At 42.3% G+C, this 12681-nt stretch overlaps 2 protein-coding genes across 2 annotated transcripts in view; one reads left to right on the top strand and one right to left on the bottom strand.

Annotated features, from left to right (window-relative positions):
- LOC306642116 (uncharacterized protein) overlaps positions 1–12681 on the bottom strand; it is a 238383-nt gene that overhangs the window by 74170 nt on the left and 151532 nt on the right. The window lies entirely within an intron of this gene.
- IL15RA (interleukin 15 receptor subunit alpha) overlaps positions 5751–12681 on the top strand; it is a 32974-nt gene continuing 26043 nt past the window's right edge. Inside the window, 1 exon segment of the mRNA XM_079107540.1 lies at positions 5751–6222. Within this exon segment, the coding sequence (XP_078963666.1) occupies positions 6132–6222 (91 nt within the window). The 5' untranslated portion in view covers positions 5751–6131.

Below are 12681 nucleotides of genomic sequence, written 5' to 3'. Positions count from 1 at the left end.
AGGCTGCCACAGACTCTATCTTGCCTTGGTTCTTAAATCAATGTCTTGAATGCTGAGGTTACTCCCATTGGAAGTGTATCACTTTCCCACAGAAAACCTCTTGTGCCTGGCTCCCCGAATCCTCCTGCCCACCTTCAAGAATATTAGCATGATCTGAGGACCCATCAATTCCATGCCTGGGTGTATACCCAAGAGAACTGACATGTATATTCACATAGGAACTTGTATATGAATGTTCATAGTAGTTATAGTCCTAAGAGTCCTAAGGGGAAACAATCCAAATATCCATCAACTGGTGAATAAATAAACAGATCATGGAATGTTTATTGGAATTTTATTTTGTCCTAAAAAGGAGTAAAGTCCTGATACATGCTACAACATGAAATCTTGAAAATATACTGAGTAAAAGAAGCCAGACACAGAAAGACATATTGTATAAATCTATCTACATAAAATATTCAGAATAGGAAAATCCATAGAGATGCAAAATTAGAAGTTCCCAGGGGCTGGGGAAAGGGAGATTTGGAGTGACTACTAATAGGTACTGGGTTTCTTTTCCAGAATGATAGAAATATTTTGGAATTAGTGGTGATGGTTGTGTAATATCACAAAAAATGGTAAAAACCCTGGAGTGTTCATTTTAAAGTGGTAAAATGTTAAATGAATTATTACTCAATTTAAAATGTTAAGGTTCTGAAAAAGATGATAAGGATAAAGAAGAGAAAGGAGGAGAAGCAGGAGAAAGGGAAAAGGGAGAGGGAAAAGGAAGGTTATGGTTAAGCTCTTAGGGTCCCCAAAGGCTGGTGCGTTAAAGGTTTGATTGCCAGCGGCTGGAGCTATTGGGAGCTGGTGGAACTTTAGGAGGTGGGGCCTGGTAGAAGGAAGTTGGGGGATACTGGGACCTTGGTCTCTCCTTCTCTTTCTCTGCTACCCAACAACCACAAGGTCAGTAGCTTTGCTCTACCACACACATTCCTGGTCACGATGTTCTGCCTCACCACGGACCCCAAATGGCAGGTCTAAGTGACCATGGTCTGAAACTTTTGAAACCATGAGCCAAAATAAATCCTCTTTTTAAATTGATTATCTCAGGTATTCTGCCACAGCAATGAAAAGTTGACAAACACAAAGAAGGAGGGGGACCCATTGGTTTTGATTTAACTTTGAGCTCTTTCTTCTCTTCTTCACTGAGAAATCCAAACTAACCCCAGACCCTCTGCCTGTTCTCTTCAGTTCTGAGGGTCCATCACCCTCCAAAGGCTGAAAACCTCCTACCAAGCCTTGTCTTTTCTGGCCCCAGAGCCTTGAACTCAGCTGCACCTATGCTCTGAGTGATGACTGCTGAGCAAGCACCCTGCCCCTGTGTGGGTCCCCAGGTGGCCCCAGAGGACACTCTTACCTGAGTTACTTCTGAATTGTGGACACTGCCTTAAGAAGCCACTGGGTTTGAAGTCAGCTTATTTCCTTTGGCCTGAGAATATGAATCTTAGACTTTCTGTTAGTCAACTTTTTGTCTCAGTGACTGTTATGGTTTGGATATAAGGTGTCCCCCAAAAGCTCACATGTGAGACGATGAAGAAGGAGAAATGATCGCATTTGAGAGTCTGAACCTAATCAGTGAATTAATCCCTGATGGGATTAACTGAGTGGTAGCTGGAAGTAGGTGGGGTGTGGCTGGAGGAAGTGGTTAATTGGGGCGTGGCTATGGGGTATATATTTTGTATCTGGAGAGTAGAGTCTCTCTCTGCTTCCTGATGATGTGAGCTGATTCCCTCCACCACAGTCTCCCACCATGATGTCCTGCCTCACCTCAGGCCTGAGGAATGGAGCCAGCCTTCTATGGACTAAGACTTCTGAAACTGTGAGCCCTAAATAAACTTTTCCTCCTCTACCTTTGTGCTGGTTGGGTCACTTAGTCACAGCATTAAAAAAAAAAAAGAAAAAAAAAAAAAAAAAAAAAAACTGACTAAAACAGGGACCAAATTACCCAAAAAGAACAACTTGGAGAGGAAAAGTTTATTATGGCTCATGGTTTCAGAGGCTCAGTCCATGGTTGGCCAGCTCAACCCCACTGGGCCCTGGGGTGATGGAACATCATGGAAGAAGCGTATGGCAGAGGAACACTGTTCAAGGCTGCTGGGAAGCAAAGGGAGAGAAAGGGGGAAGGGACCACAGAGAAGATGACCGTTCCAGAGCAGGCCCCAGTGACCTACCTCCTCCAGGTCCTGACCTGCCCACAGTTACCAACCATTCAGTCCATTCACACTAGGATGGACTGATTAGGTTTCAGTTCTCATAATCCAAGCCTTTCACTTCTGAATATTCCTGCATTGGCACAGGACCTTTTGGGAGATACTTTATGTCTGAACTATAACAGACTTTGTTCTCAAAAATAGAGATACCTTGTTGTTATGGGTTGAAGTATGTTCACCCCAAAATATATGTTGGAACCATAACTCACTAACCCTCACAATGTGACCTTATTTGGAAATAGATTCAGAGACAGCTGAGTTAAAATAAGACCAGTAAGATGAGCCCTAATCCAATACGTCCTCCATCCTCATAAGGAGAAGCAATACTCACATAAGGAAGACCATGTGAAGAGACACAGGGAAAAGGTGACCGTAAGATGGAGTGACACAATGCTGCAAGCTAAGGAATGCCAAGGATCTCCAGCAAACATCAGAAGCCAGAAGAGACAAGGAAGGATCACCCCATACAGTCATCAGAGAAAATGTGGCCCTGTTGACACCTTGATTTCAGGTTTCTCACCTCCAGAACTGAGAGACAGTAAGTTTCTGCTGCTTTTTTGTTGTTGTTGTGTTTTGTTTTTTGGGTTTTTTAAAATTTTTGTTTGTTTGTTTTGCGGTGCTGTGGATTGAACCCAGGGCCTTGTGCTTTGGTGGAAAGCACTACTACCTACTGAGCTATATCCCCAGTTCAAGTTTCTCCTGTTTTAAGCCACGGAATTCTAGTACTTTGTTATGGGCAGCCCTGGGAAACTAACACACATATAAGAACACAGAGTTGCTGGAGACTGGATGGCAGATTCACTCCATTCAAAAAGATACCATTGTTACTACTCATAAATAGGAACAAACTATTAATACATGCAACTTTGCCAGTGCATTAAGGGAATTATACTTAGTGGAAAAACTGACATCTAAAGGCTACACATTGCATGCTTCTATATAACATTCTTGAAATGACAGAATTATAAACACATCAGTGGTTGGCAGGGCTTTGGGAGAAGAGGAGAGAGGTCAATGGCTGTGGCTATGAAAGGCTGCATGAGGGATCCTTGGGTTAGAACTGTTCTGTATCTTGAGTGTGGTGGTGTCACACACATCTATACATGTAACAAAACTGCATATAAATAAATACACATGAATGCATGTGAAACTGCAAAATTGAAATGTCTGTAGGCCTATCAACAACAATATCCTGGTTGTGATGTTGTACTATAGTTATTCAAGATGTTACCAGGGGGCCTATCTCTAATTCCAGTGACTTTGAAGACTGAGGCAGGAGGGTTCCAAGTTCAAAGCCAGTCTCAGCAACTTAGAAGGTCCTAAGCAGCTTAGCAACATAACAAGACCCTATCTCAAAATTAAAGGCGGGGGGGGGGGGGGGGATTTGGCTCAGTGGTTAAATGCCCCTGGGTCCAATACTTAGTACCAAAAAAGAAAGATGTAACCATTGGGGGGAAATTGGCATAGGGTCTACATATTGTCTTTGTATTATTTCTTACAAGTACATGTGAATCTATGGTTATCCCAAAATTTTTAAGAAGTTTTTTAAATAGCCATCAAGTTATATCAATGTAACCCAAGAAAGTAGTTGTCATTGAATATGAATGAAATTGAAAGTCATTTCCATCTAAATGCAATTCAAGATGTGTTGAGTCTCTTTTATTAAGGGGCAGAGAACAATCTGAAACAAAATGCAGAATTTCATATGGATAAAAAACAAGCAAGAACAGCAAAGAAACTTTGTCATTTCTGTGTTGGAAACTCCAGTCTCCAATGCAATAGTGTTGTGGGACTCCGCCTGGAGAATGGATTAATGAACCGTCATCCCCAGAGTGGGTTCCTGATACCAGGGCAAGTTCAACCATGTTTCTCTGTCTGTGTCACTGTTCTTGTTCTCTTCCGGAATGTTCTGGTTCTCCTACTTTCTACCATAGGATAATGCAACAAGAAAGCCCTCACCAGATTGGGGCCCCTAAACTTTGAACTTCCCAGTCTCCAGAATGGTAAGAAATAAAATCTTGTTTTTTGTTAATTACCCATGTCAGGTATTCTGTTACAGCAACACAAAAGGGACTAAGGCACAAGACTTCGAAAACAAGCTGGCAGCATTTGTATAAAAGAAAAAAAAGTCTTTATTCCCTGCTGATCAAGAGTTGTACAGTAGAAAATCTATTTTAAACAATCTTAAATTTGCTAGGTGAATTTTATAGAAAGATGTTCATTACAGTGTTGTTTTTATTATTGAAATAAGAGGGGGAGTGTTAGACTATGTTAATTTACTGCCACTAAAATGTTTACAAAGTTTGTAATAATAGGGAAATCCTGATTTTTTATAAAGGCTCAAAGATTGCAGAAAGGATCATTTTTATACAGAGTGTGATCAATATGCATTCAATAAAACCTGGACATATTTGATGGTATCAAGGAATATTAAATTTTTTATTTGCCCTCCTCATCAGTAGATGCTTAAGAATTCAGGGAGGAAATGAAAGGCTATCTAGACTTGCCCCAGTTGGAGGTGGGAGCTACTCCTGCTTAGTCCAGACAGTGGGTCTCCTGTGGTCACTGCCAGGCCAGGTGTTGAGGACCTGGGCTACATTATGCCACTCTTTCTACTTCTGATGTTTGAAAACGTCCATAATAAAAAAGGTTTTATAAGTCTGAAGCACACAAAAGCATTGATTACACTTGGAGGCTGGGACCTTGGGTGATTTCCAATCCTCTGAATTCCTTTATTCTGCAGATTTTACACTTACCCTGTCAATCAGAAAGTTTTCAGTGAAAGGGGAACAAGTATAGGCAAAGGTTCGCCATCTCCGGTTGGGCCTGGGAGGTAGTTAATAACCTCAATTCACACATCACCCAATTCTTTTCCAAGAGAATTTGCATGTATTCTTTCACAAAAGCATCATAATTACGCTGGGAGATTTTATTTAGGAAGCCACAGATGGAAGTGGAGGAACATCTTACTACCTCCACGCCTAGACTTGGGCATTTCTGACCGCGCTTCGGAGTTTTTCCAGTACACAGCGGGTTTCTGTGAGGCTTGACTTGAGATGTCAAGAGGGCGGGATGGAAGCCACCTGCAAAAGAGGTTGGCAGACTGGGAGAACTAGTCTAAGGAAATAAAGCGCAAAGATGAATAACTGTCGGTTCCTCTCCTCCTGCTCTTCCCATCCCCACCCCTGCAAAATCTTACATTTTCTTGGGGAAGAAAGAGGAGCAGGAACAAGACAAAGTGGCGGGGCCAGTCGCGGCCACTGCAGGAGCGAGGAGGTAGTCAGTCCGGCGTTCCCCAAACCCCGAGCATGGTCCGCTGCCCGCCGGAGCCACACCGCGGCGACACCTCCGCAGACTCCCACCGACGCCGAGCGCAGATCGACAAGCGCAGGGCCACCCGAGGGAAAGTTGCAGTCGGAGCTACAAGAGGACAGGCGCTTAGGCGAGCTGCAGTCAGGTGTGAACGCCGAGCAGCAGAGGGTACTAGAAAGAGTTGCCCTCCGACGGCTTTGCATGGGACGCTAGCCCTAAAGACTGGGAGTCCCCAGGAGCGAGACCGGGAAGATGCCGGGCTTGAGCAGGTGCGGCGCCCGGTCCTCTGGGCTCACTGTCCGCGACTCCCCAGCTACAAGAGCGATGGCGCGGGGGTCACGGCGGCCGCCGGGGCTTCTTCCAAAGTTGGGGTGGGGATGCTGAGTCATGGATCTGTCACTACTTCGCACCTCTCCGCAGCCCTCCGGGGGCTAAAGCAAAAGCGAAAGTGAATGCGTCTGGCGGGCGGCCGGTCCCAGAGCTGCACTCGCCACTTTACCGGGGCCGGGACATTGCACTCGCGGCTGTCCTGGGGCGTCTCGGCGGGGCACCGCGGGACGTGCGGCCATGGCCCGGCGGCGACTCCGCGGCTATCGAGTCCCCGCCCTCCGCGCGTTGCTGCCGCTGCTGCTGCTGCTCCGGCCGCCGGTGACGCGGGGTAGGGAGCGGCTTGCGCTCGGGCGGGGCTGCGAGAGGGGGCCGGGGTGCCGAGCGGGATGGCGCCGGGCGCCCCACCTCCCCGGGCCGGACCAGAAGTCGGGCCCCGGAGGAACGCGGTGCGCTGGCACCGGCCGGGGAGAGGGCGGGCGGGAGGCACACGTGGAGGCGCCGCGGAGAGGGCCGGGGAAGAGCGCCGCCGCCTGCCCTCTCCAGTTGGCTCTCGAGCGAGCGCAGCGGCCAGATGCGGAGCCAGAAGAGAAGCCGGGTTTGGCCATGGGAGCGAGTGGTAGTGGCGTACAGCAATTTCCAGAAATGTGTGGCGTGCGCTCCTGCGCGGGGGTTGTACTGCACCCGGCCTCCGGAGAGCGCCGGGGAACACGACCCCTCTCGACTTTCAGGCAAAAGTTAATCACATGGATGGGCAGCTGGAAGAACAGGGTAAGGACTACGGCTGTGGGGAGGAAAAACGTGTCGGGCAAGTTGCACACCTGGGGACCTGACCCAGTTCTTCAGTGGGCAGGAAATCGGGAGCCGGGAGCGTAGCTGCAGCCCGAAGTCTGAGCTCCTAGTAAAAGTGGAGGAAACGAAGCTAATGATCATTTGGTGTGCTCAAGAATGTGGTTCTCATAGATCTCATCTTTTAAAACTATTTTTTAGTTGTCAATGGACCTTTATTTTATTTTACTTTTTATATGTGGTGCTGAGGATCGAACCCAGTGCCTCACACATGCTAGGCAAGTGCTCTACCACTGAGTCACAGATCCAACCCTATATATCTGATCTTAACAGGAAGAATCGAATGAGTGATTCGCGGGGTTTTGTTCCCCGACCTATAGAAAGGAAGAGAAAAGATAGATCAATCTACTGTCTTCATGTAGGTTTTTCCTTCGTCGGTTTATAGTGAAGGAGCTTTATCAGCATCTGATAAACGCTGTAAACTCTCTCTCTCTCTCTCTCTCTCTCTCTCTCTCTCTCTCTCTCTGTAGAAAAATGCATGAATGCACATACCTAGAAAATGTGTATAGGATTTGGGGGTCAGGGGCCCCCTGAAGGTCATCCAAGGATATCCATGAAAGTTAACAACCATGGGCTTTTAAGCAAGACCTCCAATAATTTACATGCAGTCCATTGGAGCCATTCAGCCTGCTGGGATTTGGTCAGAACCAGCCCACTCACAGTTGCTGCTGCACGGCTTGATCTGAACCTCATAGTTCCACTAAGGTTTTATGAAGTTTCATTTTTGTAAGACAGTGATCCTGGATTTTCCCCTACTTCTGAGAAACTGAGTTATGTTAGAAACTTGGTCATTTCCTCCCAACTGCATAGACAGTGTCCTGAGATGATGTCTGAGGAAATGTTAGAAATAACCAGCAATGAGCTGCTCTATTACATAATGTGAAAGTGAAATGCAACTTTGGTCAGAGCCCAGCAAAGTGGACGTGTCTATCCATCTGAAAGTCACGGGAGAGCACTGAGGGAGGGTCTCTGAAGCTCATGGACCACACATAGGCTTGCACTCTGATCTTGCAAAGATGTTGCTGCCTTCAGGTGGATCCTGATGTTTGTTTGTTCATTCCTTTCAAAACATAGCCTTATTAATGTATAATTGACCCATAATAAACTGCATGTATTTAAATTGTGCAGCTTTATAAGGTTAGAGGTAAATGCTACACTCATGAAACCAGCACCACATAATTGGTGGCTACCACCTGTTCTCATACCCTGCATAACCTTTACCACCGCCCCACCCTGCCTCCAGGTTAATGCTGCTTTCTGTTAATACTGATTGGTTATACTTTCTAGAATTTCATATAAATACATGGAATTATACAAAACGTACTCTTTCTCATTTGATTTCTTCCACTCAGTATTTATTCTGAGAATCCACCGTATTGTAATGTGTGTTAATAGGACATTCCCTTCTATTGTTGAACAGCATTTCATTCCTTGGCTCTCCAGTCGCATGTTAATGAATGGTTGCCTGGTTTCTGTGGTTTGGGCTTTTATATAAAGCTATTGTGAATGTTCATGCTACGTGTTTTCTTGTGGCCCTGCGCGCCTTCATTTCTCTTGGGTAGAAAATGGCTAGGAGAAGTGTAGCTGGATCTGGTAGGTGTATGTCTGACTTTTAAGAAAGTGCCAAACCCGTATCCAAAGTGGTTATGCTTATTCACATTCCCACAAGCAGTGTTAAGAGTTATGATCCTTCATGTTCTGGGTATGATTAATTATGTCCCATCTAATAGGTAATGAAATTGTCTTTTGTTCTAGTTTTAATTTGCATTTTCCTTGTAAGTAATGATGTTGAGTGTCTTCTCATGTGCTTCTCTGCCTTGTACACACCTTCTTTGGTGAAATGTCTGTTTAAATCCTTTGCTCTTTTATAAATTGAGTTGCATTTTTATTGAGTTTTGGGAGTTTTTTATGTATTCTGGATACAAGGCCTTTATCAGATATGTGATTTGCAAATACTTTCTCAGACTCTGGCTTGTCTTTACATTCTCTTAACAGTGCCTTATGAAGAGCAGAAGTTTTTAATTTTGATGAAGTCCAGTTTATTGATTTGTTCTTTTATATTTTGTGCTTTTGTTACCATATAAAGAAATCTTTGCCTAGCTCAAGGTTGAAGGTTTTCTTTGATGTGTTCAATTAGAAGTGAATAAATTTGATTTATGGCTTTGATCCATTTTGAGTTAACTTTGAGTATAGTCTGAGGTATAGATTGAAGTTTGTTAATGTTCATTGCATATGAATATCTAATTATTCCAGCACCATTTATTGAAATGATTATCTCCACTGACTTGCTCTAGCATTTTTTGAATATCAGTTATCCATATATGTGTGAGTTGGTGGCAGTTTACGAAACATCAGCATGCAAGAGCCAATTGTATTTCTATGCATTCCTGATGACCAGTTGGAAATTGAAACTTCAGAAATATGTTATTTGCAAGAACTTTGAAAAGTATGAAGTTCTCAGCAATAGATCTGACTAAAGAGGTGAAAGACCTGTATACAGAAAATACAGACAATTGCTTAGAGAACTTTGAAGATATAAATCAGTAGAAAAATATGACATGTTCAGAGATTGGGCCAATCAATATCCTTAAGATGTCAAATCAAAGTCCTACAGGGCTTTTTTATAGAAATTGGCCAACTGATTCCAAAATCCACAGGTAAATGCAGAAAGAACCAGCTCTGCCTAAACAGCTTTGAAAAAGACCTGCATTGGAGGAACAAGGCTGCTCCCTGACTGAGAGAATTATTATAAAGTCACAGTAATCACAACAGTGTGCTATTGGTATAAAGATGGACAAAGAAATCATAGGACAGAACAGAGGGCTCCTGGTGTTTTTAAATGAGCTTAGAAGGGAAGGAAACTCAAATTACTAAATTTGCTACTTGGTGAAATGATTCTGGCCAGAAATTATAGAGAACAGCACATTCCTTATCACTGAATAAATAATAGTGTCTGATCTGTTCATGCTCTGGGCTGTAGGAGGAGCAGGAAGTTGTCCATATGTTCTCATTTAAAAGGTCTGACTTGGAGGTTAATCCACCAATTTGGGCAGAAGGTCATTTACTTCCTAAAGGCAATCCTTATCTGAAAGGCCACAGGTGATTTGGCCAAGAGCTGCTGGATAAGTAATGATCGTTTGAAGATGAATGTGCCTGGTTCCCTGAAAGTTTTTCTTTGAGTTCGATGTACCGCGTATTAGTGTGCTTGAGGGTGTTTTCTCAACTTCTTGTGTGTCTTAAGCTTAAGCTTAAGCTTTTTTTTTTATTATTCATTGTACACAAATGGGGTACAACTTTCATTTCTCTGGTCGTACCCCAAAGTAGAATCACAATGTTTGTGTAATCATACACATATATAGGGTAATGATGGTTGTCTCATTCCATTATCTTTCCTTCCCCCCTGCCTCTTTACCACCTCTCATTTCCCTCTACACAATCCATCCTTCCTCTGTTCTTCTCTTACCCACTTCTCCCCACCTTATATATCATCATCCACTTATCAGATAAATCATTTGGCTTTTTGTTTTTTGCGATTGGCTTATTTCACTTAGCATGATTTCTCCAATTCCACCCATTTACCTGCAAATGCCATGATTTTATTCTTCTTTATTGTTGAATAATATTCCATTGTGTATACATACCACACTTCTTTATCCATTCATCTATCGAAGGGCATCTAGGTTGGTTCCACAACCTAGCTATAGTGAATTGAGCTGCTATAAACATTGATGTGGCTGCATCACTGTAGTATGCTGATTTTAAGTCCTTTGGGTATAGGTCAAGGACTGGGATTGCTGGGTCAAATGGTGGTTCCATTCCAAGTTTTCTGAGGAATCTCCACACTGCTTTCCAGAGTAACTGATCCAATTTGCAACCCCACCAGCAATGTATGAGTGTACCTTTTTCCCCACATCATCACCAACACCTATTGTTGCTTGTATTCTTGATAATCACCATTCTAATTGGGGTGAGATGAAATTTTAGGGTAGTTTTGATTTGCACTTCTGTTATTACTAGAGATGTTGAACATTTTTAAATTTATCTGTTGATTGCTTGTAGATCTTCCTCAGTGAAGTGTCTGTTCATTTCCTTAGCTCACTTATTGATTGGGTTATTTGTATTCTTGGTGTAAAGTTTTTTTTTTTTTTTTTTTCTTTTTGAGTTCTTTATAAATTCTGGAGATTAGTGCTCTATCTGAAGTTCATATGGCAAAGATTTTCTCCCATTCTGTAGACTCTGTATTTACATTGTTCATTGTTTTCTTTGCTGAGAAATATCTTTTTAATTTGAATCTACCCCATTTATTGATTCCTGCTTTTATTTCTTGTACTTTGGGAACCTTGTTAAGGAAGTCTGGTCCTAAGCCAACATGATGAAGATTTGGGCCTACTTTTTCTTCTGTTAGGTGCAGGGTCTCTGGTCTAATTCCAACGTCCTTGATCCATATTGAGTTGAGTTTTGTACAGGGTGAGAGATAGGGGTTTAATTTCATTTTGCTGCATATAGATTTCCAGTTTTCCCAGCACCATTTGTTGAATAGGCTATCTTTTCTCCATTGTAAGTTTTTGGCACCTTTGTCTAGTATCAGATAACTATATTTATGTGGGTTTGTCTCTGTGTCCTCTATTCTGTGCCTTTGGTCTACCTGTCTATTTTGGTGCCAATACCATGGTGTTTTTGATATTATTTCTCTGTAGTATAGTTGGAGGTCTGGTATTGTGATACCTCCTGCTTTGCTCTTCCTGCTAAAGGTTGCTGTGGCTATTTTGACAGTATTAAGTCTGCCTATCCAAGAACATGGGAGGTCTTTCCACCTTCTAAGGTTTACTTTAATTTCTTTCTTTAGTGTTCTGTAGTTTTCATTGTAGAGGTCTTTCACCTCTTTTGTTAGATTGATTCCCAAGTATTTTGCTTTTTCAAGGCTATTGTGAATGGGGTAGTTTTCCTAATTTCTCTTTCAGAAATAGAAATAGGAATAGAAATGCATTAGATTAATGAGTGTTGATTTTTTATCCTGCTATTTTGCTGAATTCAATTTATGAGTTCTAGGTTTTCTGATGGAATTTTTTGAATCCTGTAAATATAGAATCATGTCCTAAGCAAATAGTGATAGTTTGAGTTCTTCTTTTCCTATTCGTATCCCTTTAATTTCTTTGGTCTGGCTAGAGGTTCAAGGACGATGTTGAATGTAAGTGGTGAAAGATGACATCCCTGCCTTGTTCCAGTTTTTAGAGGGAATACTTTCAGTTTTTCTCAATTTAGAATGTTGTTGGCCACGGGCTTAGCATAGATAGCCTTTACAATGTTGAGGTATGTTCCTACTATCCCTATTTTCTCTAGTGTTTTGAGCATGAAGGGGTGCTACATTTTATCACTTTTTCTACATCTATTGAAATAATCATCTGATTCTTAACTTTAAGTCTGTTGATGTGGTGAATTACATTTATTGATTTCCAGATGTCAAACCAACCTTACATCCCTGGGATGAAACCCAGTTGATCATGGTGCACTATCTTTTTAATATGTTTTTGTATGTAATTTAGTAGAATTTTGTTAAGAATTTTTGCATCTATGTTCATTAGGGATATTGGTCTGAAGTTTCTTAATGCATCTTTGTCTGGTTTTGGTATCAAGGTGATACTAGCTTCATTGAATGAGTTTGGAAGGGTTTTTGCCTTTTCTATTTCATGGAATATTTTGAGGAGTATTGGAATTAGTTCTTCTTTGAAAGTCTTGTAGAACTGGGCTGAGAATCCATCTTTGTTTGTAGATGCCTTAAGCTTTCTATAAACCATTTTTCATAGCTCAGGAGGACTTTGCCCAAAGCATCTATTATTTATTTCAAATCAATTTTATCTAGTTATTACTGTTTTATGCCTTCCTTGATAGCAAAAAGGTGGTAAAAAAAAAACTTTGTCATAATTTGAATTGGTTTTGTAAT

This window comes from Sciurus vulgaris (genome assembly GCF_902686455.1).
Source record: "Sciurus vulgaris genome assembly, chromosome: 12".
NCBI classification, from domain to species: domain Eukaryota; kingdom Metazoa; phylum Chordata; class Mammalia; order Rodentia; family Sciuridae; genus Sciurus; species Sciurus vulgaris.
The sequence above is the reverse complement of the archived record's forward strand: the minus strand, read 5'-3'. Positions and strand labels throughout refer to the sequence as shown.